The 27,799-nt window shown below is 39.2% G+C and overlaps 1 protein-coding gene across 2 annotated transcripts; it reads left to right on the plus strand.

Moving 5' to 3' along the window:
- Nucleotides 1–388: 388 nt before the first annotated feature.
- ZDHHC23 (zDHHC palmitoyltransferase 23) lies at nt 389–26,464 on the plus strand. 2 transcript variants are annotated; one of them, XM_074214554.1, is made up of 4 exons: nt 389–634; nt 16,702–17,409; nt 19,799–19,966; nt 25,501–26,464. In XM_074214554.1, the coding sequence occupies exons 1-4, from the start codon at nt 474–476 to the stop codon at nt 25,766–25,768; spliced, it is 1,305 nt and encodes a 434-aa protein (XP_074070655.1). In that variant the 5' UTR covers nt 389–473; the 3' UTR covers nt 25,769–26,464. The 2 variants fall into 2 exon arrangements, with proteins under 2 accessions (XP_074070655.1, XP_074070656.1); XM_074214555.1 differs by having other exon boundaries at nt 19,808–19,966.
- Nucleotides 26,465–27,799: the final 1,335 nt, after the last annotated feature.

A 27,799-nucleotide genomic window follows, 5' to 3' on the forward strand; every position in this document is an offset into this window, starting at 1 on the left:
CAGGGGGCGGGGCACCCGGAAGCTCCGAGGGCGCGGAGGAGCGGGGCCGGGAAGGTAACTGGGACGGCGCCCAAGGGCAAGGGCGGACCGGGCGCGGGGAGGCCCCGAGCTCCGATCCCGGGGCGCCGGCCGAGTGACCTTGGGCGAGTCGCCGCCCCTCCCCTCCCGCTTGTCCTCGGGAAGCCCCGAGAAGCCTCCCTGCCCTGCCCCCCCCTCGGGCTGCCGGGCCGCCCCGCCCCGCCCTCACCTGCCCGGCCCGCAGGTGTGCCCCGCCGCCGGCTTCCTCCCGCCCGGCCTGGCTGCGGGAGCGTGGTCCGCCGTCGCCATGGCAACCGCGAGCATCCCGGCGCCCGAGGCAACAGATGCCTGCTGAAGGCCGGCCGCCCCCCCCCCCCCCGTCCCCGCATCCCCAGAAGTGAGCGGAGGCCGGGCCGGACCGGCGTGTGTGCCCTCTCCCCCCGGAGGGGCCGGCCATGGCCCCCAAGATGGCCAGGAAGACGGGCAAGAAACAGAAGCCGCAAGAACCCGAGCTGGAGCCCCTCTGCTGCTGCGAATACATAGACCGCAACGGGCAGAAGAACCACCTGGTTGCCAGCTTCTGTGACTGCCAGGATCTCGATGAAGGCTGTGAAAGGTAAGACCACCTTTCCCCCTACAGACTGCGCCTTCACTCCTGGGAAGGCCGCTCTCTCTGCCCCCGAGTCACACCCAGGGCTGCCCAGAGGGACACAGCCACGCTTGAACCCAAGGCTTTCTGATCCCGAGGCCAACGCTATCCGCTGCACTCTGCTACCTCTCCAGGTTCCTATTTCAGTCTTGAATCATTTTGCTGTCCAGAACCTGAACATTTGACCTTGAACCATTTTTCAGACCTTCCAGACTTTCTTAGTGCTTTAGCTCCTTGTGTCAAATAATGGGAGTAAATTACTCATTACATCAATGCATAAATAGCTGACTAGATCAGATTAATAGCGAGCCTTTATACAAAATTTATAATTATTATCTTTCTTGATCCTGACATCAGTTCTGGGAGGTCGGGGCTATTTTAGCATTTGACGGAAGAGAGAAGTGAGACAGAGCTTAAATGACTTGCTCAGGGTCAGGCAGCAGCTAAGGGTCTTAGCTGGATTTGAATTCAGAGCTTCCTGGCTTCATGTCTATTACTCTGTCCATTTTGATACCTTGGAATAGGAATGAGGATGGTAAATTGGCTGTGACAAGATGCATGCATGAACAACATGTAAGTAAGCTTTATCTCTTGGTTCAAGTTTGATAGGTCTGCCTCTGGTCCTTGAGATTTTTATGCTTACACCTCCAACCCAAGAAACTCACTCTTCAGTAGCCTCTTTTTAGAGTTTTCTTTATCAGAGAGGCTTGCGCCATGATGAAATTCATAGCTCTCACAGAAAACCCTGTACTCTTCAAACATCATTTTCAGTTTTGAAACATGAGTCCAGAGGAACAGTGATGAAACATGCTTTCATTACAGAGAGATAATGGATGCAGAATGAGATACACATACAGATGTTTTTGTATATGTCTGTACCATCATTGGGGAAATTTGTTTTGCTTGACTGCATATCGGTTACAAGAAATTTCTTTATTCTTCATTGGGGTGAGGGTGGGGGAAGTGAGAGAAAATAATTCTGTACATTTAAAAATAGGTTGGGGCAGGGATGATAGTAGGCTGCAAATACATAATGTTATATACACTTCCAAATGAAATCACTGTATTAATTTAGCTTAATTGTTTACTTTGTTACAGGATATCTCTCCCTAAATAGGAATAGTTTGTAAATATTTTTAAGATAAAAATAAAACACATCAGTAAGCTTTAATTAAAAAAAAACAACCAGACACTATTTTACTCTGAAGTTTTGTTAGAATTCAAGTGTCTCAAGTGAATTTGAGGCAGTAAGTTAGAGCAGTGGATAGAGTGCTGGACCTGAAATCAGGAAGATCTGAGTTCAAATCCAGACTTGGACACTCTGGGCAAGTCATTAATCTCTGCTTTGCTTTCCTCATCTGTAAAATGAAGATAATAACCTTCTAGCACTGTGTGAGGATAAGATAATAATTATAAGGAGTTAGTGCATAGTAGTCACTTAATTATCGATTCCCTTCCCCTTCCCATCTAACCTGTTTACCTTGGTTTCCTCAATGATAAAAATAATAGGAAGATTGATGAAAGGAGGTGTTTCTCCACCCCCCTCAAGTGGACTGCATAATGTTCAGGTAAACAAGCAACATGGTGGTATATTATCATATCGTGTTGCTTTCAAATTTTTATGCTCTAGATCTCAAGATGAAATGTACTATTAAAAAAGCTAAGCATTAAAAACCATTTGGAAAGAGCTTTTTGTACCCAGCAGTAATAATATGGGTTAGATCCACTTTTCACATAATTATAAATGTTTTAAAATTGCTTCCATGTGGGAGACATAAGGTGAAAAGAGTTGAGATGTTGAAAATCTATTTTTTCCTTATATAACTCTTTTGAGGTGAAGAAGTCATGCAATTGCAAATTGCTGAATTGATAGAACCTATGGTGATTTGAGAAGAAAAAGTTAAATAGCTGTAGTTCCTAGATACAGTTGCTCCATTTCTGTAGCCATCTTGGTCAATTCTTTAAACTCAGTGTTTTTGTCTTCAGACTGGTACCATCTAAACTCAGGCCCCTGTTACTTCCTTCCTAGATTATTGTAGTAGTCTCTTAATTGATCTCTACCTTAATTGATTCTCCTTCCTCATAGTTTGTCCTAACCACAGCCCCTGTGAAGTGGTTCTACTGAAGCTCAGAATTGAGCATGGCACTCCTTTTCTCATTGCAGTCACTTCTTCCGGCCTCTAGAATCAATCTAGATTCTAAAATCTGATTTCTAGAGTCAAATATCAACTCCCTTTATTTGTTTTATTTATTTTATATAATTACAATAATCTTGTTGTGAGACTCAACATAAGCCCCCTCCCCCAAAAGATGACAAACCTTAAGAATAATGAGAGAGGGGGGGAAAATGTACTTCAGTCTATGTTCAGATTGTAATGGCTCTGTCTCTTGGATGAGTTGTCTTCTTTATCAAAGAAGTTGCTTCAATAGTTTTCCCACATTTACTATTATTAGCTACATTTCCTCTACTCTATTCCTCCCCACTCTTATCTATTTCATTTTTCTCTCTCTCCTTTCACCATGTCTCTGCTCAAACTGTGTTGTATCTGAGTACCCTCTCCCATGATCTTCCCTCTCTTCTGTTACCTACTCCCCCCACTTCCTTTCCCCATTCCCCCTTATCTTATCCCTTTCCTCTCATTTTTCTCTGGGGTAAGATAGATTTCTATACCCTATTAAGTGTGCATGTTATTTCCTCCCTGAACCATTTCTGATGAGAATGAAGGCTCATTCATTCCTCTTGCCTACCCCCCATTCCACTCCATTGTAAAAGCTTTTTCTTGATTCTTATGTGAAATATCTTAGCCCCTTCTTCCTCTCCCTCCCAGGACTTTCCTTTATCACCCATTGACTCCATCTTTTTACTATATTATATCATTATATTCAGCTCCTTCCTGTGTCTTGTCTATGTATCCTCCCTCTAACAACTCTTATAAATGAGAAAGTTCATATGAGTTATCTATCTTCTTCCCATGCAGGAATACAAGTTCCTCATAATTAGTCCTCATTCACCCTTTCTATGGATCACCTGAGTCCTGTTCAGCTCTGGTTGTTTCAGTAGGAAAATCTGAAAGTCCCCTGTTTCACTGAAAGTTCATCTTCCCCCCTGAAAGAGGATGTTCAGCTTTGCTGGGTAGTTGATTCTCAGTTGTAAACCAAGATCTTTTGCCTTCCAGAATATCATGTTCCAATCCCCATGAGCCTTTAATGTAGATGCTGCCAGATCCTGTGTGATCCTGACTATAGAGCCACATGTTGTTGAATTGCTTGTTTCTGGCAGCCGTTAGTATTTTCTCTTTGACTTAGAGTTTTGGAATTTGGCTATAATATTCCTGGGAGTTTTTCTTTTGGGATCTCTTTCAGGAGGTGATTGGTGAATTTCCTCAATTTCTGTTTTGTCCTCTGCTTCTAGGATCTCAGGGCAATTTTGCTGTATTATTTCTTGAAAAATGAAGTCTAGGCTCTTTCTGTGGTCGTGACTTTCAGGTAGCCCAATAATTTTTAAATTATCTGTCCTGGATCTGTTTTTGAGGTTGGTTGTTTTTTGGATGAGATATTTCACATTTTCTTTTAATTTTTGGCTTTTTTGGAAGAGTTTTAGTTCTTCCTGATTTCTTGCAAAGTCATCAGCTTCCTTTAGTTCCATTCTGCATTTGAAGGAGTTATTTTCTTCAGAGAGCTTTTTTATCTCCTTTTCCAGCAGGCCAATTCTGCTTCTTAAGGCATTCTTCTCATTTGCTTTTTGTGTTGCTTTTTCCATTTGACCTAAACTGGTTTTTTAACATATTATTTTCTTCACTATTTTTTTGTATTTCTTTCACCAAGCTGCTGATTTGGTTTTCATGATTTATTTGCATCACTCTCATTTCTCCTTCCAATTTTTCCTCTACCTCCTTCTTTTTAAAATCTTTTTTTTTTTTTGAGATCATCCATAGCCTGAGCGCCCATTCTCTTGGAAGTTTTGGATACAGAAGCTTTGATTTTGTCATCTTCTGAATCTTCTATGGGACCATAGTAATTTTCTATGTCAGATTCTTTAATTTTTGTTTGCTCATTTCCTCAGCACTTCCAAGGCTTTGCCGGGGGGGGGGGGGGGGGGGGGCGGTTTGGGGACAATCCACAGGGATCTTAATTCTTTCAAGGTATTATGAGAGGCTCTGACTGCTCTCTTGCCTATGCTCTGGAGCTGTGAGGAGGGTCCCTGCTCGGCTATGGTAGTATGGGGGGTCCAGACTGTGACCTGGAACTGAGTATGGGCAAACAGCAGAATCCTGCCCCAGGGAGAGCAGAGAGACCTCTGCAATCTCCCCCGACCCCCTTACCATCTGTGGGCTGGGCGCTGTGGACATGCTAGGTGGCTCTACTGATTCCCGCTTCAGGTTCTCACTGCAGGGCTGCCCTGAGGCTGGCCCTAGCTCGGCACTCATTCTGATGAGTTCTCTCACCACCCCTTCAAGCTGTTCCCGATGACCCCAGGACCAGGAGGTCTGGAAACTGCCCCTTCTTGTCATGGGCCCAGGCATCCCCAGGGATCTAGGTATTTGGCTGGCTGTGCTGAGTTTGCGGCTGTGCCTGCACTTGCAGCGGCTTTTTCCAACCCCCCAGTCCCAGTGAAACAGACTTTTCCTGCGAAATTTCTAAGTTGTCTTGGACTGGGGAAATTGTATCACTCAGTCTTTCTGTGGGTTCTGCCCCTATAAATTTTGGCTAGAGTCATAATTTGACAGCTTTTGGAGTTTTTTGGGAACAAGTTTCTGGGAAGTTCTGCCTTTACTCTGCTATCTTGGCTCCACCCCCTATCAACTTTTTTTAGCTTTTAATATCCTGTACAACTTTGCCCCACCTTATCTTTATCTTTATAGTCCCATTGAATGATGTTCCCAGTCTGATCAAACTGGTCTTGTCTCTGCCCTTCACTTCATGTCCCATTTCTTTGCATCAGCTCTTTCCCATCATGGGATGCCTTCTGTCCTCACCTCCATCTCTAAGGCTCTCTCTCGCTTCAAGTTACAATGCAAGCACCACCTTCTACAAGGACCTGTTCCTTATTTTCCCAATTACTAGTGCACCCCTTTTCAAATCACTTCACCTTTGGTTAGCTTGTATACTTTTTTTTGGTATCCTCTTAATGTTTTATCTCTCTCAGTATTATATATAAAATCATTGTCTATTTTAAATGTTAAGCTATTAATTTAATTTAGCTCATTAGAAACAATTCACAGAAATCTGTTTTCTCTCCTTTCCTTTCTACCCCATTAAAGAAAACTCCCCACCAGATTTCTTGACATAAATATGTCCAAATATTAGAATGTAAGCTGTTTGTGAGTAGGAATTGTTTCATTCACTGCGTTTATATCCTCTCTATTTAATGTACCTGTCATATTAGGCATTTCATGGATACTTATTGATTGATATAGTAATTACAATGACACATTCTTGAAAAGAAACCAACACTTTTTTTTATTAATAGTTTATTTGTTTTCCAATTATATACAATAGTAGTTTCTACCTATCATTTTCTGTAAGGTATTGAATTTTATGCTTTTTTACACTTCCCCCCCATCTTTCCCTACCCCCATCTCTCCACAGAAAGTTTGTTTCCACATTGTTTCCATGCTATACATTGATTGAAATTGAATGTGTTAAAAAAAAAAAAAAAGAACTTGAATGTGTTGGGAGAAATCATATCCTTGAGGAGAAAATGAAATATTAGTGATAGCAAAATTATGTAGTACATATGACACTTTAAAAAAAAATCGAAAGTAATAGACTTTGGTCTTTCTTTAAACTCCACAGTTCTTTCTTTGGGTACAGATGGTATTCTCCGTTGCAGGTACTCTAGAATTGTCTCTGATTATTGCACTGTTGGTATGAGCAAGTTCATCAAGGTTGATCATCACCCCTATGTTGCTGTTAGGGTGTACAATGTTCTTCTGGTTCTGCTCATCTTTCTCAGCACCAGTTCATGCAAATCTTTCCACGCTTCTCTGAATTTCCATTCCTCCTGGTTTCTAATTGTTCCATAATGTACATAGACCACAATTTATTCAGCCATCCCCCATTTGATGGACATTCACTCAATTTCCACTTCTTTGCCATAAACAGGGCTGCTGTGAATATTTTTGTACAAGTGGTGTTTTTACCCTTTTTCATGATCTCTTCAGGGTATAGACCCAGTAACCAATATTTTAAAAAACATATGCTATTTTTGTTAAATAAAAGTTCTGGGTTGTTGATGGTTCAAACATCTATATATTAAATGATGTAATTAATTAGTAAATTTAATTGTTCTTTTGCTCTATTTGGGTTTAGTGTCTTGTGACAATACTTGTCCAGTAACCTGAAAGCTCAAATTTGTAGTTACCAATTTTTTCATTTTTCCCACCTGAATATATACTTTTCCTTGACTGAAAGCTTTTTGACAAATCTTTCCTGGTCCTGTGCTTTGTTCTGTCTTGTGTCATTTTCTCCTCCTCCAGTGAATTCATCTTTGTAGGGGAGATCTCCCTGGTACAAAACTCCCTTTTCCGATGCAGCCATATTGAACTCTTCTGAAACTCAAAGCTGTATGATCTGCTTGGGGCCTCAAAGCCAATTGTATGTCTGAAGAAGGCCTTGAAGTCAGCAAATTTCAACTCCTAAACTGCCTCTCAACAACTCCAACATTCTACTTCTCATTTTGCACATAGCCTGTAGTTAAGAAATATTTACTGCTTTTCTCTTCTTCTAACTTAATTCTTCTCTTTCTGCAGATTATTATCTCAGTGTTGGGAACTTCCAAATTGGGGTCTCTGGCTCTCTCTTGAGGTTTAGTACTGTACTGTCAACTGCTTAATGTAAATTTTTTATTTAGCTATCCAATACTTAATTTATAAATATGTATTCATCTTTGCCTGCAAATTGATTCTTTCTTCATAATTTCCATACTTACATACTTCTGACTACCACCCTCCTTAATCTGCCCTCTCTTCTGTTAACCCTACCTCTCTCTTTCTTTTCCCTACTTTTTATGAATAATATCATTTTCAACACTACACCTTTGACTATTTCTTCTTTCTCCCTCTCCCACTATATCTGATCACTCATTATGTATTGTTGGTTCTTCCTTCTTGAAGACATTATCTTTAGCCATTCTTTTTTTTGTTCCTTTTGTCAGATCCCACATAACTCCATACCTAACTTACATATACCTTTCTACTTGGATTGCCTACTTCAATTTGTTTTTTTTTTTTGTTTGTTTTGGGTTTGTTTTTTTTTTTGGCAAGGCTTAGGCAAGGGTTAAGTGTCTTGCCCAAGGTCACACAGCTAGGCAATTATTAAGTGTCTGAGGCTGGATTTGAACTCAGGTACTCCTGACTCCAGGACCAATGCTCTATCCACTGCACCACCTAGGTGGCCCTAGAGTTTTTATTTTAATAAAATTATAATTCACTTGAACATTCATCATTTATAACATTTTGAGTTCCAAATTCTCCCTTCCTCCTTCTCATACATTGAAAAGGCAAACAACATATCAATTATACATGCAAAATCATGTAGAACATTTCCATAAAGTAAAAAAAAATTATATTTCAATCTGCTCTCAGAGTTCATCACTTCTCACTCTAGAGAAACACTTTTTATTATGAGATCTTTGGAATTATCTTGAATCATTGTCTTCAATCATAAGTCTTTCACAATTGGTTATTTTATGGTGTTGCTATTACCACAGAATATTTTCCTGGTTCTGTCCACTTCATTTTTGCATCAGTTCACATAAGTCTTCCCTGGTTTTTCTGAAACCATCCTCCCCCCATCATTCATTTTTCATTTATTTATTTACTTGTTTGTCTATATATTTATTTTAATTTAAGGCAATAGGGTTAAGTGGCTTGCCTAAGGTCACACAGCTAGGCAATTATTGTCTGAGGTCAGATTTGAACTCAGGTCCCCTTGACTCCAGGCAGGTTTTCTATCCACTGCACAACCTAGCTGCCCCTCATCATTTCTTAAAAGACCAGTAGTATTCTATCACAGTCACACACCTCAACTTATTTATCCATTCCTCAATTGATGGGCATCCCCTCAATTTTCAATTCTTTGTCACCACAAAAAACTGTTAAATATTTTTCTTCTAATACATCCTTTTCCCTTTTCTTTGATCTCTTTAGGATACAGTCCTAGTAGTGGTATTGCTGGGACAAAGGGTTGGCACAGTTTTATAGCTCTTTGAGGGTTTCTTTCTTTTTTTTTGAGTTTGCTTCCAAATTGTTCTCCAGAATGACTGGGCTAGATATTTCTTGCACTGTCAGATAAAATCATTATATCACTGTTGGGTTAATTGTATATCTCCTGTCATGAAAGTGAGGTGGCTCAGTGGAGGCTCAGTAGATAAAACATTGAGTTTGGAGTCAGGGAGACCTGAATGAGTTCAGTGGATTCCAATGTTTATTAGCTATGGGACCCTAAACAAGTCATTTCACCTTTGTCTGCCTCAGTTTCCTTACTTGTAAAATGGGGGAGATAATAGTACTTACCTCCTGGAGTGGTGGTAGAGATCAATTGAAGTAATATTTGTAAGGCATTTACTTTGGTGCCCAACATGTAACAACTGTTAAATGAATGCTTATTCTCTCTTCACCTTTTGTTACAAGGGAAATTTCAGTATTTGGAGCAAGAGGAATATATCCTAAATGACTGTTGAAAAATAAGGAAAGATGTCAATATTGTAAGTTCCTTGAGGGCAGAGACAATTTAATTTTGTCTTTAACTCCCTAGAGCCTAGAACAGAGTGATTGCTTAATAAATCTTACCCTTTCCTTAAGAAGTACAAATAAATAAGACAGATAACTAGCATTTATCTGAAAATTTTAAGTTTGCAAAGCACTTTAACTATGATCTCATTTAATCTTCATGACAGCCCATTTTTTTAAAGATGAGGAAACTGAGGCAGATGGGAGTTAACTGACTTTCCCAGAATCACTCACCATCTAAGGTTAAATGTGAATTTGAGTCTTTCTGACTTAAAAGTCTAGTTCTCTATTCACTGTATTACCTAGCTGTCTCTAATTGAGATCTGATGAAAGAACACAGGAACAGGAGCCAGAGACAGATTTGACGCTAATTTACTGTGTAACCTTGGATAGGTTCCTTCCATTTTCTGACTCAGTTTCTTTGCCTGTAAATGAGGAGCTAATCCAGTGCTAAGTTATATAATTATAAGGTTCACCTCAAATCCTACCTTCTCTGACAACTCCAGGTTGTTACGGTCTCTCCTTCTGCTGAACATTTCTATCCTTCACCATCTGCATTGTTCATTCAGAAATGATTTTATGTACTTAGCTTTGATGTATTTTTTGTTACTCCAAGGGCTAAGCCAGTGATGGTGGCATGTTGGGATTGGCCAAGGAGAGGGAAACTTCTGAATTAACTTCTTGGGGTTAGGGTCTTGATGGTTTCTCAACAGTTTCTAAACCTTTATAGTAATTACAAAATCATAGAATTTCACGTGGGGAAGTAAACCACAACTCATATTTCAGGAGGAATCTCATTTAGTACATACAGTCATCCAACATTTGCTTGAGGGTACCCTTTTCCTCCTGGGGCAGCCCCTTTCACTCTTGGATAACTAGTTGTTATGAAGTTTTGAAGTTTTTTTACCCTATGTCAAGATTTCTTACCTGTTGTTCTGGGTTCTTCTCTTTAGGACTAAGCAAGACAAGTTGTCCCTCTGTCCCTCTGTCTGTTGTTGTTTTGAGTCCTGTCTGACCCTTCATGTCCCCATTTGAGGTTTTCTTGGCAAAGACACTGCCGTGGTTTGCCATTCCCTTCTCAGGCTAACCTGCTTCTGTTGAAAGCCCTTCAAAGACTTGATGATAAGTCCAGACCGGATGTCCTGAACTCAAAACCCTTCACTGTCCTAGTTCCCTTCCCCTGCACATTCTTCTCCTCCTATTGAGGTCCATCTTAAAATATGGGACTTAGAATGGGGAAGAATAGAAAAGGATTAGCTCCTCTTTGTTCCTGGAAACATTGCTTCTTGATGGAGTCTCAAATAGCATTAGCTTTTTGGGGGGGCTGCTGTATGACCACTGTTTTCTCCTCCTAAGCTTACGTAAAATCTACTGAAATGCCCAGATTGTTTTCAGATGAACAGATGAGGGAGATTCCTGCATCTCATAATTTTGAGGTTGATTTTATGTCTTTTGAAAATAAGGTCATTCAGGGACGGCTAGGTGGTGCAGTGGATAAAGCACCAGCCCTGGAGTCAGGAGTACCTGGGTTCAAATCCGGTCTCAGACACTTAATAATTACCTAGTTGTGTGGCCTTGGGCAAGCCACTTAGCCCCATTTGCCTTGCAAAAAAAAAAAAAACCCTAAAAATAATATAAGGTCGTTCAAATGGTCAAAGGATATATGCAAAGGCAATTTACAGATGAGGAGATCAAAGCAATCCATAGCCATATGAAAAATTGCTCTAAATCATTAATTATTAGAGAAATGCAAATCAGAGCTTCTCTGAGGTATCACTTCACACCTCTCAGACTGGCCAATATGACCAGAAAGGATAATGATCATTGTTGGAAGGGTTGTGGGAAATCTGGGACACTATTACACTGTTGGTGAAGCTGTGAACTCATCTAACTTTTTCTGGAGAGAAATTTGGAACTACGCCCAAAGGGCAACAAAAATGTGCATACCCTTTGATCCAGCAATACCACTACTGGGTCTATACCCTGAAGAGATGATGAAAAACGGTAAAAACATCACCTGTACTAAAATATTCATAGCAGCCCTGTTTTTTGGTGGCAAAGAATTGGAAATCAAGTAAATGTCCTTCAATTGGGGGATGGCTTAGCAAACTGTGGTATATGTATATCATGGAACACTATTCTATTAGAAACTAGGAGGAGGGTGGCTAGGTGGCATAGTGGATAAAGCACCGGCCTTGGAATCAGGAGTACCTGGGTTCAAATCCGTTCTCAGACACTTAATAATTACCTAGCTGTGTGGCCTTGGGCAAGCCACTTAACCCCATTTGCCTTGCAAAAAAAAAAAAACAAAAAAAAACCAGGAGGGATGGGCATTCAGGGAAGCCTGGAGGGATTTGCATGAACTGATGCTGAGTGAGATGAGCAGAACCAGAAAAACATTGTACCACCCTAACAGCAACAGGGGTGATGATCAACCTTGATGGACTTGCTCATTCCATCAGTGCAACAGTCAGGGAGAGTTTTGGGCTGTCTGCAATGGAGAATACCTTCTGTATCCAGATAAAGAGCCATGGAGTTTGAACAAAGTTCAAGGATTATTCCCTTTAATTTAGAAAAAAAATACCAGATATCTTATTGTCTGATCTTGTAATCTCTTATACTTTTTGTTTCTTCCTTAAGGATGTGATTTCTCTCTTATCACACTCAATTTGGATCAATGTACAACATGGAAACAAAAAAAGACTGACAGATTGCTTTCCATTGGGTGGGGAGGGAAGTAAGATTGGGAGAAAAATTGTAAAACTCAAAACTCAAATAAAATCTTTAAAAAATTACTATATATGGAGCAAAATACATCATAACTAATTTTTCCAAAACAATAGAGTTTCTCTCCAAAAAGAAAAAAAAAAGAAAAGGTCGTTGATATTTTTTTGTGTTTTCATCACAATTGGTAGTTTTTTCCTAACAAATCAAGACAGTTGAATAAAAACAAAGGATGTGGTGGTGACAGACGGAATTTACAGCTAGGTGGCGCAATGACTAGAGTGCAACATCTAGACTCAGGAAGACCTGAGTTCATATCCCACCTCTGACAGTTATTAGTTGTGCGTCCCCTGGCAAGTCACTTGACCTCTGTGTCAATTTTTTTTTTCATCTTTAAAATGAGAGTAATAGTAGCATCTATCTACTAGGGTAGTTGTGAGGATCAAATAAGATATTTGTAAAGTGCTTTGCAAAACTTTAAAAAAAGTTCTAGAGAAGCCTAGCTATTCTTGGAGGGAGCCAGATGCTCCCGTGGCTGAGTTCTGGTTTTGATGTCAGGAACCTGAGTTCATATCCCACCTCAAACTCCTGTGTAACTTTGGGCAAGTCACTTAATTTTATCTCTGTCTTTCTTATCCATAAAGTGGAGATAATAATGGTAATTATAATGATAATAATAATAATAGTACTTGAAATACAGGATTGTTGTTATGATCAAATAAGGTAACATACACTGTGCCTAGCAAACCTTAAAACTCTTTATATTGTATAAAGGCTGGGGATGATGATGAGGAGGAGGAGGAGGAGGTGGTAGCTTCTGCTGCTATTGCAGCAATCTGTCTTTGTAATGTCCCCTTCTCTGCCAAGAAGAGAGAGGGATAAATATTTCATTATCTGTTATCTAGGATCTTTGTTTTTCAGTTACTTAGAGTTTAACTTCTGTTTAGTGATATTTTAATTTGCAGTTTTTTAGTTGTTTACATTGTTGGCTAAAATTATCATTAAAGGACATTGGATCTGAATCTGGAATCAGAAGACCAGAAGACCTTTCTTCTCAAAGACACTCTTTAAATTACAAGTGTGTGACTATGAATGAGTTACTTAACCCCTCTGAGCCTCATTTTCCTCATCTATAAAATAAAGGAAATTGGACTAGATAGTCTCTCCCATCCTCCTCCCAACTCTACTTCCTATCTATCCATCCTATATGGTGGTATTTCTCTTTACCTCCAGTTCCACATTTTTTGAATTCCTTTTGTATCCTCTCTGCCTTGATGATCCATAGGCATCTCAGACTCAGCATGTCTAAAACAACCCTTCTCCCCCCCCATTAGACCATTCCCTCTAACTTTCTTATTTCTGTCAAGGGCACCACCATTCTCCTAGTCACTAAGGTTTGCAACCTCCAAGTTATTATTGAATCTTCTTCTTCCTCAGTCACCCCCATTTTCATGTGACATAGTTGACAATTGTCATTGATTGTATCTTCATAATATGCTTCAAATCTATTTTCTTCGCTTATTGGAAGCCACCCTAATTTAGGCCCGTTTGACTTGAGTACCTGGTCACCATCTTCCTCTCCTCTCCAATCACCCTTGTACCTGAAAACTTCAGCTTCCATCTTGTTGCTTCTTCAGACTCCTTAAATCACTTAAGTCCTATGACATGTTCCTTTACCCAATGCCACACTTTGCATCTCACCATTATTCTTTTTTTGTTTTTGTTTTTGTTTTTAGGTTTTTTTTTGCAAGGCAAATGGGGTTAAGTGGCTTGCCCAAGGCCACACAGCTAGGTAATTATTAAGTGTCTGAGGCCAGATTTGAACTCAGGTACTCCTGACTCCAGGGCCGGTGCTTTATCCACTGCGCCACCTAGCCGCCCCTTCACCATTATTCTTAAATGTTTTACTTCCCTCAAAACTGACCATAATATCCTTTCATTTTATCTCTCTGCTTTGTTTCTCCTTCACTTCATCAAGGTTCTCAGTTCTCCTGCATCTCATTACTTATATCAAGTTATTACCTCTGCTCTCAGTTCACTTCCCTCCCTTGTCAATCTTGAACCCCCTACTCCTTCTCAGTCTTCTTTGTTGGCTCATCATCCAGATCATAGCCCATAACTATTGATGATAACCATGATTTAGGCCCCCTGCTCTCTTCTTTCTTGTCTTTCTCTGTCTCCCTTTCTGCCCATCTTTGTCTCTTTTTTAACAGCTATGTGTTATCCTGGACTGCTCACTTTCCCTCACCCCACATGTTCAGTCAATTGCTAGATCTTATATTTTCTACTTCCCCAGCATTTATCAAGATTATTGTGACAGCCTTCTAGTTTCCCTGTCTCTAATCTCTGCCTTCTTCAATCCATTCTACAAATTAACTACCCAAAATAATTTTCCTTCAACTCACATATGACCCCTGCTCAGTCAATTCCACTGATTCCCTCTTGCCTACAGGATCAATTAGCTATATCATGTTTTAGCTTTTAAAGCCCTCCACCACCTTGTCTCAATCTTATTTCCATCTTCATGATAAATTTTTTTTACCCTCTCATGCTCTGCTACCCAACTGAAATGGCTTTCTCTGTTTCTCATACTTAATACTCCTTTCTTCAAAATTTGCCCCTCGATGTCCCTCCTGCTTAGAATGACCTCACTCATTCTTCCATGAAGTCTTTTCTGATCCTTCAAGTGCTTATGCCTTCCCTTACTGATTACCTTTAACCACATTGTATTGTTTTTAACTTATTCTCTTCGTGTTTTCTCCCTTTAATAAAGGCTTCTATGTGTCCCTGTTTCTTCTTATTAGCATGGAAGTTTCTTGTGAGTGATATCGCTTCATTCTTTGCATAATACCTGGTCCATCTGTTGATGGTCTGTTGTTTCAGTTATGTCCGGTTCTCTGTGACGCCATCTGGGGTTTTCTTGGCAAGGATCCAAGTGTCATTTGCCGCTTCCTTCTCTGGCTCATTTTACAGGTGAAGAAACTGACACAGCAGAATTTAGTGACTTGCCCACTTTCTCACAGCTAATGAGTGTCTGAGGCCAGATTTGAATTTTAAGATATGAGTCTTCCTGACTCCAGATCTGCCACTCTATCTACCATACCACCTAACTGCCTCCATCCGACACATTATAGGCACTTAATAATAAACCCTTATTGATTAGTCTTCTCCTGGCAATTGCAGGAGCCTCCTAATTTGTCTCCAAGTTTCTCCCTTCTCCTGACTGCCAAAATGATACTCCTAAAGCCCAGGTCCGAACAATTTACTGCTCTCCTCAGAAGTATGCAGTTGCTTCTACTTTGCCCTCAAGAGCATCAGACAAAATCCTAGGTTTGATATTTAAAGCCTTGCACCATCTGGCTCTGCTCCCTCCAGGATTAATAAACGTCAGTTTACTTTCATTCCTTTCCAGCTACATTAATCTCTTTGTTGTTCCCCATGTATTCTATCTTCCATCTTCATACCTTCTTCTAAATTTAGACCATTACTGTCTCCTACAAAATCTTCTCTGCTTCATTACTTTGTACTTCCTTATCTGTGTTTGTATTTCTCCTCCCACTAAAAGTCCCTTCTGTCAGGGATCTTTTTTTTTTAAGTTTTTTTTGCAAGGCACTGGGGTTAAGTGACTTGCCCAAGGTTAGGTAATTAGTAAGTGTCTAAGGCTGGATTTGAACTCAGGACCTCCTGACTCCAGGGCCAGTGCTGTATTCACTGTGCCACCTAGTTGCCCCTAACTTTTTTTTAAATTATATCCCAGCACCTAACTTTTTTTTTCATGTATCCTAGTACCTAACTCTAATTCAATAAAGAGTGGTTGAAATTCCTATTTTGCTTTCCATATATCTTGTCTGCCAGTCTTTAATGCTTTAAAACTACACTAAGACTTTTGGATCACCCAGTATATGATTGTAGTTCCCTTATGTTAGCTGTTAACTTCATACACAGCGAATGTTCAGTAAATATTTGTTTCCATTTATTAATTGGAAAAATAGTTTTTATTTGTTATAGGGTTTGTAAACATTTTCTCTCTATCAAAAATAAGTGCTACCTGAACTAAATAATTGTTTCGAATGTTGTGACATGGGTTAATTGTTGTTTCTAGTCTTCTCAGGCCTTAATTTTCCCCCTTTCTCTGATCCTCAGTTTTCTGCCATCCTTGTTCCTTGAACAAGACATTTTCCTCTCTCTCTCTCCTTCATGATTGTAATTCTTTCCCACTTCCTTATTTCCCTGGCTTTCTTCAAGTCCCAGCTAAAATCCTACCCTTTCCAAGGAGACTTTCCCAATCCCCCTTTATTCTGATGCCTTCTCTCTTGATTATCTCCATTTATCCTGTCTCTATTTTGTTCGTGCCTGCAGTCTCCCCCCCCCCCCCCATAGGCTATGAGCTTCTCCAGAACAGGGTTCATCTTTTTTGCCTTTGTAGATCCAGAGCTTAGCTAAGTGTCTGACATGTAGTAGGCATTTAATAAATGTTCATTGACTGTCACAATAGGTGCTTAATTAATGTGTGTTGACTTAATTTGGCCTTCAGGTTTTTTGTTTTTGAGAGAACACATGTTCTTTTTTCCCCAACAGGTGGATTACATGTAAATCCTTGCAGCCAGAGACTTTTGAAAGAATCATGGACACAATCTCGGATCGGTTCCGAATTCCCTGGCTTAGAGGGGCCAAAAAGATCAACATTAGCATTATTCCACCGATTATCCTCCTGCCAATTTTTCTACATGTAGCTTCTTGGCATCTTCTGTTGGGTGTTATCATCTTGACATCCCTTCCTGCCCTGACTCTGGGGTATTACTACCTCACTCACAGGAGGAAAGACCGGACCCTGTTTTTTCTGAGCTTGGGGCTGTTCTCCTTGGGCTATATGTACTATGTGTTTCTTAAAGAAGTGGCCCCCAAAGGCCGGGTGGGACATGGGCAGCTGGTTACTCTCACTTGTGGGTTATTTTTGATTCTCATAGCCCTGCGTCAAGCTAAGAAGAATCCTGGCTACCTCAAAAGTCCAGTACAAAATGCCAGCCTTCCAAGCAACAGCCCAGTTGATTTATTAAACAGAAAAGGGCAAGAAAAAGTAAAAGGATTTTCTGGAGATTCATTGGGTAGTGTCAACAATAGAATGATAAAGGATGACCTTAAGAGCTATTCTAGGACATTAGTTGAGAACCCCAACAAGGTGAAGGAAGATTGGTGTGCCAGGTGCCAGTTGGTGAGGCCAGCCCGGGCATGGCATTGTCGGATATGTGGAGTGTGTGTGAGAAGAATGGATCATCACTGCATCTGGTAAGTTCTGGGATCTTGGAATGAGGCTTTAAATTATGCCTTACAAATTGAATTAAAATTAGATTAAAGTTAAATTAAGATTTACCCCTAGGGTTTTTGAACTTTTAAAAACAACATTTTTCTAGCAATATAATTGATTTCCTTTCTTTTATTTATTAAATTTTTTTTATTAAAGATATTGTTTGAGTTTTACAATCCCCCCCAATCTTACTTCCCTCCCCCCCCCGATTTTCTTTCTTAATACTGTATTTTATTTTATGTATTTAAAAATATTCTTGAGGGGATCCATAGGCTGATTCACCAGATTATCAAAGGGAACACCAAGGGTTAAGAATCTCTGCATTAAACTAAAAAGAATTGTAAGACTGAACTACATTTGTTCTTCCCTTCCTTAGTCTTTAACTTCCTGTCTTTTACACCTCTCAGATATTTGTAGACTGTTATCATGCTCCCACTTAGTCATCGCTGAGTCTTACAGATTTAGCTCTTCAGTCATTTGCCTTAAGTTAGTCCTTCCTTTCCTCTGATTGTCATTTTAGCGGCTCTCCCTGAACCTGCCCCCAATTTGTCAGCAGCTTTCAGAGAAGCCCCAGAGATAAATCCACATTCAAGACTGACTTTGTATGACTGTGTGACTGTGGAGTGTGATGCCCAAGGGAGCTTTCTGTGTGTCCTCTTCTTCTCTTCTCTTCTCTTCTCTTCTCTTCTCTTCTCTTCTCTTCTCTTCTCTTCTCTTCTCTTCTCTTCTCTTCTCTTCTCTTCTCTTCTCTTCTCTTCTCTTCTCTTCTCTTCTTCTCTCTCTCTCTCTCTCTTTCTCTCTGCATTTTAGCTGGACCTTTTGTGTCAACAACATTAAAACAGTTTACTATCCATTTTCTTCACCCCAAGCTTCCTTAATCACTTTGGCTGCTCCAGGCTGATTTCAACAGCCTCTGATAGAAAGCTGCCAGCTAAAGCTCTTTAGATTTAACACTGATTTAGAGAAACAGACCCCTTTTGTATAACTTAAATCACCACTGATTAAAAAAAGAAGGAAGTTACATGTAATTTTCAACCTTTTATTAATGATTTGATGTTTATTGAACAACCTTTGGGGGACAGATTTGCTGCCTTTTCTGAATATACACAAAAATGTTAAAAGTTATATAAATCCAGGTTTATATAAGCTTATTGGGTCTGAATATTATATACTACTTGCTTCTTGTTTCCTTTTTAAAAGATAACACTGATAGAATGAATTAAATCTGAATATTCTATTGGGGGGTATTTTTTTTCTCCATTGTGAAATAAACTTAAATCTTCCTTCTCCTAGGACCCCCCCCTTCCCCCAAAGAAGGAAAGAAAAAAGACTATCAACATAAATTAATTGCTACTAATTCTAGAAGTCACCTGAATAGCTTGTTCTCCTTTGGAGATAGGGTGGGAATGTTATTTTTGTTTTTTCATCTCTCCATTGTATAGTATGGTGCCTGGAATACTTAATGTTAGTTGATTGATTAGTTGATTAAAATGATCACAGTTTGCAGAAGGTTGGGTCTGAGTAATAGATGAGTTTCTTTCTTCCAAGGTCAATAGAGTGATATATATGGGGAGTGAAAACTTGTGGTGCTGGTATTTCTTACTTTTTAGGGAACATGTTTTCAGGTTTTCTATCTTGGTGCTTATATTTTAGGGCCCACTATCTCATTGATTATATGCAGACATAAGACATAGCAGTGTAGAGCAGGTCTTCATATATGCACAGTTAATATAGTTGCATGTATTTTGAACAAGTGCCCATTTGCAGATGGGCAGATGCTCTTCATATACACTGAAAGAAGTTCTTTTTTGTGCTTAAGTCTACCTAGTTGCAAATGGGCAAAAAGCACAAATAGGCTAAATCAGAAATAGCATATAAATATTTTTAAGGTTATCTTTTACAGAGTATATAGTTTGCTGTAATATTTAAAGTCTTATTTTCTGTTCTTGTCTTTGTTCTTGAACTTTTCTAGCTCTGTTATATTTTCTTCTTTACTGGTGTTAAAAAAACACCTCTTAATTTAGTATTTGCACATTTTTATTAAGGTGATATTTATTTTCCCTTCCCTATGATGTTAATAATGTTAAAATTGTAGACAGGTTTGGGAACTATGTTCTACTTGAACTAATGGTGTGAATAATATTAGCAGAACATTTAATAAGGAACTGTATTCCCAAGTCTCTAAGTAATTTTGTTAATCTGTGATAGTGATAGTTAAGAACATCCTTGGCTTCCATTATGTTTTGCCCCTGTGACCCAGAAAGACCCCTTTAGTTTTAAAATCTGCACTGCTGTTTTTGGGATAAGTGAGTTATCTGTATAGTTTTTTTGTTTTTAAAATATGGTTTTTTTCCCCCCTTACCTCTTGAGGATAAATAGCTGTGTTGGAGAATCCAATCATCAAGCATTCATCCTTGCACTGTCAATCTTCTTAGTCACCTCTGTGTATGGGATCACCCTGGCCTTGGACACCATCTGTAGAGACAGGAGTGTCTTCACAGCTCTCTTCTACTGTCCAGGAGTTTATGCAAACCACAGGTGAGAAATGGGTTCCAGGGGAGAGGCTACGGGAAGGGGGGATGAGTTTTATCCTTTAAGGGGACAAAAGAATGCTTTTGGAGTCAGGGGCTCCTGCATAGCATAGTCAGAAATCCATCTAATTTGGTCGTTTGACATATGGAGCCACTAGGAATGGGAATAATAATAATAATAATAACTGACATAATGCTTTAAAAGTTTTTAAAGTAGGGGTGGCTAGGTGGTGCAGTGGATAAAGCACTGACCCTGGAATCAGTAGTACCTGGGTTCAAATCCTGTCTCAGACACTTAATAATTACCTAGCTGTGGCCTTGGGCAAGCCACTTAACCCCATTGCCTTGCAAAAACCTAAAAAAAAAAACCAAACAAAAAAAGTTTTTAAAGTCTATGTCTTTCTTTCCCCCTCTCTCTCTTCCTCCCCCCCTTCCTCTCTCTCTTCTCTTTTCCTCTCTGTTTTCATCTTTCTTCCCCAATTTTTCCATTTCTCTCTCCCTCTTCTCTCATATATACACTTATATGTACATATAAATGTGCATATACACGTGTATATGTGTGTGTGTCTGTGTATATGTCTGATTCTCATAACAAACCAATGAAGTAATAACTATTATTATTCTCCATTATGTAGGTGAGGAAACTGAGGCTCAGAGAAATTAAATCTTACCAAGAATTATATTGACAATAAATAAATGGATGAGGCAGAATTTGAACCCAGGTCTTCCTGGTTTTACTAGTATATCATGTTATCTGATAATTAAACTGCTAATCAGTCATTTGAGTGCCCATGTTAAAAGTGATTGAAATTAAGAGTTAAGTGGAGTAAATAACTTTTAACTTATGCTTTCTAACCTAAGCTTCATTTGCTACTATTATCCTATTAAGTGCTGGTGGCTCAGTTTCCCATGACTGTCTTTCCTTCTTTATAGCTTCATTAAATGTGTCCTCCCTACCTTTTGGTGGATATATCCCAAAACTATCCTGGACCCTCGATAACTTTTTTCTCAGCAACTCTCATGAGTTGTGCTATCATCTCTAGGCAGATGACTGTTGAGATTAAGTCTCTCTGCTCTCAACCTTTGTGAAACACACTCATCACGTTCACCACCTCCACAAATCATTTCTCCTTTAACTTTTCAGTTTCTCTTGGGGATTACATCATTTTTCCAGTTACCATATTTTGCAAGTTGGAAGTCATTCTCAATTCTTCCCCTTCCATCACTCCCATATCCAGTCAAGTCTTATATATCCCCTCTTCCCAAAATCTTTAATATCCATCTATTTCTTTCCATTCACATAACTCCTTCCTGGATTCTTGCCCTCTGTATCTCCTGTTGACTATTGCAATGATTTCCTCATTGTTCTCCTCTAATCCATCTTTCCTATAGCTAACAATTGAATATTCCTAAAACCTTGTTCTGACTATGTTAAACACCACAATCCTCTCTGTGACCCTCAGACACCCTCCCTTAGAGACCTCACTTGTGTTTAGAGTATAAGCAGAATCCAATCTGGGTGCATTCTTCTAGGGAAGGGAGCTCCTCCTTGTACTCCTCTGGTAGAGGGCTCCGGCAGGGTGGCTCAGCTCATGAAGGAGAAAACCTACCAGAGGTAGGATGGATTCCCCTGTCCAGATTGGTGGAGGCAATGATCAAGCATGTTCTCATCAGGAGGAGCTGAAGACTTTTAGCCCAGTTCCTCATTAAATATCCACCAGAGTTGATTTTTTTTTTACTTGTCAAAGTAATTCCTTTTCAGAAGGGTTATTTAAGGCTTTCAGGGGCTACATTGAGGAGGTTTAGTTACTGAGGGAAAAACTACTGTCATCCATGTATTGATTATTAGCTGGTCTAATTAATAAATTATTAATTACACAGAAACTGTCTCTTGAGGGTTTTCATTCATCACAACTTCTGTTCCTTATACACCTTGCAGTGTCCAGCTCCCATTTCTATGCCTTTACCTGGAAGGTATTCCCCACTTACGTCTTCCTTTTAGAATCTCTAGTTCCCTGTAGAGTTTGGTTCTCTTTATCCCTTTCTCAATAGTAGTTGCTGTCCCTCTGAAGTTAAATCTATTTTCTGTTTTCTTATACCTACCTGTTGTTTGCCTTGATAGAATGTTTCTTGAGAGCAAAGATTGTTGTATTTTTGTTGTATCTCTTAGTTCATAGATATTAATAACCTCTGTGGCTTTTCCTTCTTCCTTTTTTCTCTTCTGATATTTCTTGTGATAATGAAGTCTGTCTTTTCCAGTCTTTGTTTGGGGACATCCCATGTTTATTGATGATTTGATTAAATGTCATGGCAAGCTGAGGTGCACTTTTGGCTCTCTGGATTTGGCTCCTTTCCTATACAGATGGCTAGGGGCTGCTCCTGCCTGCTTACTTTGTGCTCTCTACATTCTACCTTCTTGAGGCTTGTTCAAGCTCAGGTGTTCGATGATTTCCTAATATTATCCCTCTTTCCTTCCTCCTCTCCCCTCAAAATCATTATCATCCTTAATTTTCTTTGTTCTTTCTCTTGTCACATCAGCATGGTACTCTGAAGCCATTATTTGGTAGATTGCATGGTGAATTTAGTGCCTCTTCAAGTTATGCATTTTTTTAATTTACTTAAGGCAATGGGGTTAAGTGACTTGCCCAAGGTCACACATCTAGGTAATTATTAAGTGTCTGAGGCTGGATTTCAACTCAGGTACTCCTGACTCCAGGGCTGGTGCTCTATCCACTGTGCCAACTCTCTGTCCCTTACTCCCAGGATTCTTCACTACTTGTGTTTCATTTCTCTGTTGTATTGTGTGTGTATAATTATTGAGCAAAGTTACACCCAAGTGATGGTTCAAGCAAATTTCCATGTGGTCCTGATAACTTGAATTTTGTAGAATCTGACCCAGGATAGTGGAGATTACTGGATTTTGCCATTTTGTAGCCATATGGTAACCTATTTAGCAAAGCATTGCAGAGAAAAAGAAAGGTGGTATTGTTGAGAGAGGAAGGGTTAGCTGAGTGGTGCAGTAGAGCACCAGCCCTAATGTCAGGAGAACCTGAGTTCTAATCCAACAAATCATTTAATTAACCCTGATTGCCTCCAAAAAATAAAAATTGGGGGAGGAAGGCAGTGATTTTGAATCAGATGATCTGAATTCGAGTTCTATTTCTGCCTCAATAAACTGACTAAGGACAAATCTCCTGATCATCCTCTGTAAAATGGGAAAAAGGACAAGTTGGATTTCTCAGGGCATTTTAAATTCTACTCTTCTGTGATTGTACATGAATTTATTTCTAGCTTACTCTTCATGGATGATGTCTGTATGTATCTATAGTAGCTCTACGCTTGAAAGATTGACTTGTGTAGAAACCAGACATCCTTTTTCCTTTGTCCATGTGATTACTTTCCTTCTTTTTAGGGTGCTTGTATTTGTAAATTAAAAAAAATCTCTTTAGTTAGCAGGAATATAAGGTCATCTTTCCAACTCATATGTGATTAATTGTCCTTTCCTCAACATCCTGACTAGTTGTTATCCAGGCTGTGCTGGAAGACCTCCAGTCATTGGGAACCTACTGTTTCCTAAGGCAGTCCATCCCCTTTTGGACATCTCTCATTATTAAGTTTTTTTTCCTTATACTTAACCAAATGTACATCGCTTTTGTTTTTACTTTTCCCTTCCCTCTTCCAATTTGCCTTAAAGGAACAAGCAAAACAAATCTAATCCTCTTTTTAGGTAACAAGGCTCCAAAAATTTGAAGATGGTTATTATGCCCCCCCAAATCTTCTATTTCCTAGACTCAACATCCTTTTGATTGATTCAGGTAATCACCCTTGTTCTATATACCTTACTTCTATTAAAGAGTCCTAAGAGGACTATGGGATAGGGTAGCTAGATAGGGGATGGTGCAGTGGATAGAGATTTGAGTTTGGAATCCCAAAGACTCCTCTTCATGAGATCAAATCTAGTCTCAGACATATGATCTATGAGACTCTGGGCAATCACTTATTCATCATTGTTTGCATCATTTTCCTCATCTATAAAATGAACTAGAGAAGGAAATATTAAACAACTCCAGTATCTCTGCCAAGAAAAATCCAATAGGGTTGTGAAGAGTTAGATGTGACTGAAATAACTCAACAACAAAGACCACTTTTTGAAGTTGCTAGGTTATATTATCAACTTATTGATCTTTCAGTAAAGATCTTACCTAGCTCCATCTCTCCTATCCTATACTAGTACCGTTGTGCTTACTTTTTTACTTTCTATGGTTTTTTCCCCCTCTTAGTTCTTTTTGTTTTGTTTTGTTGAGGCAATGGTCTTAAGTGACTTGCCCAAGGTCACATAACTAATAGGTAGCAAGTACCAGGGCTGGTGCTCTATCCACCGGGCCATCTAGTTGCTCCTATGTGGGTTTTTGTTTGTTTGTTTGTTTTTAGTTTTTGCAAGACTTAAGGGTTAAGTGGCTTGCCCAAGGCCACACAGCTAGGTAATTATTAAGTATCTGAGACCAGATTTAAACTCAGGTCCTCCTGACTCCAGGGCCGGTGCTCTATCCACTGCACCACCTAGCAGCCCCCATGTTTTTTTTTTTAACTCAGCTTTATGACTTAACATTTATCTTTGGTTAAATTTCATAAAATTAGATATGGTCCATTATTTTTTAGTCTGTTATAGCTTTGGTTCTGTCATTCATCATATTAGTCACTCCTCATAGCCATAGATTGACCATAAATTTGGTCATCAGTGGTTCCTCACACATTTGACACTTAATAGCTATGTGACCTTGGGCAAACAATTTAACCCCATTTGCCTTCCCTCTCCCTCCCTCCTCCCAAAAAACTGTTGGAAACAGAAGAGTCCTTTCAATGTCCTTGCATGCCTTTTGGTAAATTATAGGTCAGGAATTGGTAAATTAATTGATAAATTAACTAGGAACATTCATTAGCATTATACTAAACATAAATAAGATAATAGACATTTAATTAATGAATGGATTTATTTCCAGGTTTCCTTTCCATTGTATGCTTGAATATACAGCAGTGCCATAATCATCACTAGGCAACTGGCATTGTAAAGAATGACAAAAGACAAAAGAGCCCAGGGTTTCATAATGTGTCTGAGGCTAGATTTGAACTCATGAAGATGAGTCTTCCTGATTTCAAACTCAATTCTCTATCCACTGCCTAGCTACCCTATCCATAGTCCTCTTAGGACTCAAAGTGTAAGGTGTGTAGAACAGGAGTGATGACCTGGGCAGTCCTTGTTACCTTCAAGGAGCTCACAGTCTAATCAGGAGACAACATAAAAAACAAAACTATATGTATATAATAAATTGAGAAGATCCCAGAGTGACAGGGAAAGGTGGAAAGCATAGAAAGTAAGCCCTGGAAGGCTAGAGATGGAGATCTGGAGTGTCTTTGTTTCATGTTTGACTTCTTGAATTGACTTCGCAAATTCCCCAGTAGAGAATGCCAAATACATCGTATTAGAATGGTAAGGATTATCTTAATCAACCATCCTAAATGTTCTTCTTTTTCTTTGACCAGCTCTGCTCTCTCCTTTACCTGTGTATGGTACTCTGTGATCATAACAGCAGGCATGGCCTATATTTTCCTGATCCAACTGATAAACATCAGTTACAATGTGACTGAGAGGGAGGTTCAGCAGGCCCTTCGAGAGAAGACTGGGCGCCGGCTCCTCTGTGGGCTGATCGTGGACACAGGCCAGTATAATCGGGGCTTCCTACGGAACTGGCATCAATTTTCCATCCTGGGCACACGCACCCTCCACCCCCCTGCCGAGGACATTGTCTGAAATGCCTTCTGTGCCGATCTCCAGAGGGGAGGGTGCCTTCGGGATCACATTTCCACTTAACCCTTTGGTGTGCTTTGCAGGCTTCTCATTCTAACACTGATTTCTTAAAAAGCACTACAAGGCCATGCTCAGGTTTTTGAGAATGTAACAGAAAGAAGTTAACAATCTTCCTGACCTCACAATTTAGAGATTTTTAATATTCAAAGAGTGAAAGCAGAGCCATTTATTTCTGAACACTGCCCTAATGAATTCTCCATCACCAGGAGTTGAAAAGGATAGAGATTGAGGAGTACAAATTGACAAGAGAAATAATTTTTCACCCAGTAAAATCAACACTGCTTCACAATCAGGGTGTGATGGATTTGAAAAATCCAAAGACTAAGGATGGGGGGGGGTATGCTTTGTAATATAATGAATGCATATAATGAAAATGCAAGTTTTTTTTTTTTACAGAGGGACAATGAAGTTAAGAAGTGGCCACTGGAATTCACATTTCTGGGTGAAAAGTGATTGCAGATTTATTTCCTGGTATTTCAGATAGCACAGTTTTCTAAAGATAATTATATGGGTAATTGTCACTTTATAAAACTGAAGGTACTAAGAAACAGAGTAGAAACTTTGATGAACCAGGAGTCTACTCTAATGCTACACTTCTAATTGTGAAGGAAGGACAATCAAATATAATTATAAAGACAATGATTGTTATCATTATGTATAGAAGTAATTTTTAAGTCTAGATGCAAAACCTTGTATGTGTGTTGTGTGTGGGGTGTGTGTGTGTGTGTGTGTGTGTGTGTGTGTGTGTGTGTGTGCGTGTGTGTATTTTTCTAGCTAAGGATGTATCTGTTTAATATATAAATGACACCATTAGGAATTCAAATTTTCTGTAGTTCACCTGATAAGGTGTTAGCATAAGATTGTGACGATTTTCACAAGAGAAGTACTGCTTCTGCCTTGTAGGGGGTATCTAATACCAAGGGCTTAATTTTTTTTTTCCATCTAAGTATTTAAAAGGTTAATAGTTTCTAGCACTAGCAGAACCCCTGTTTTAATACTCCAGTTGTTATTCTGGCATGATAGCTCCTTTTGGGAAGTCAGTTGGAATCTTCCCATTCAATTTCTGTATTGTTTTCTACTTACCCTTTTCACATCTTCTCAGTTTCTAGAGAGAAGAAAATAGGGTATATTCTATTTCTTTTCATTAATGAATTATTCCTCTTTCCTGGTTGTTCCTCAAAATGCCATTAAATGGTGTGTTCTTCCACTTCAGAAAAATTAAGATGGGTCAAAGAAATAGTATTTCTGCACAAGGGATTATTATTCAGTTTTAGAAATCTGATGTAGAAATAAGATGATTCAGTTTGGGGGAGGGAATTAACACTCTTGGGAATATCTGATGTCATAGATACAAGCTTTTGTAAGTCCAAAGATAACCAGTAACTCCTTAAAGATGACTTTGTTTACAGCCAGTGAAGGGAAAATACTGCCACCTTTTTTAGTCTTTCTATGAATGTTACTTTAGAGGGGTTTTTATTAATATCTCCATAAAGTGTACATAATTCAGAGATGTTAGTACTTCCTATAACTTTCCTCTGCAACTATTTCTATCCCTGATCTCTGTGTTAACTGACAGTTTTTAGATCATTAGAACAACCAGATTTCACCAGGCCTGTAACTTGACTCCCAGTGAGAAATTGCTTCCTGTGGCAACCAACTGTAGTTGTTTATTTAACAGTGGTAAAACAGGAGTCCCATTGGGATAAGTACAAGAAGGCAGCATTGGGGAACTTAGCTAGAGCTGTCATTTCCTAATAAATTTTCCTCTTCTTTGGTCAAGTGTGCCAGAGAAAGAAGATATTTTATACATCTTAGAAACTAGTAAGATTTGAGGCCAGTTATTCTTGTCTGTACAATTTTTTTGATAAAGAAAACGTATTTTGTTATTTACTACTTTTCCTGTGTACCAGATATATGTTGTAGGAAACCTTATTTTAGGCTATAAATTTTATTTTCTTACTAGTTATCTTACTG

This window comes from Macrotis lagotis, chromosome 1 (assembly GCF_037893015.1).
Source record: "Macrotis lagotis isolate mMagLag1 chromosome 1, bilby.v1.9.chrom.fasta, whole genome shotgun sequence".
Classification (NCBI taxonomy): Eukaryota; Metazoa; Chordata; class Mammalia; order Peramelemorphia; family Peramelidae; genus Macrotis; species Macrotis lagotis.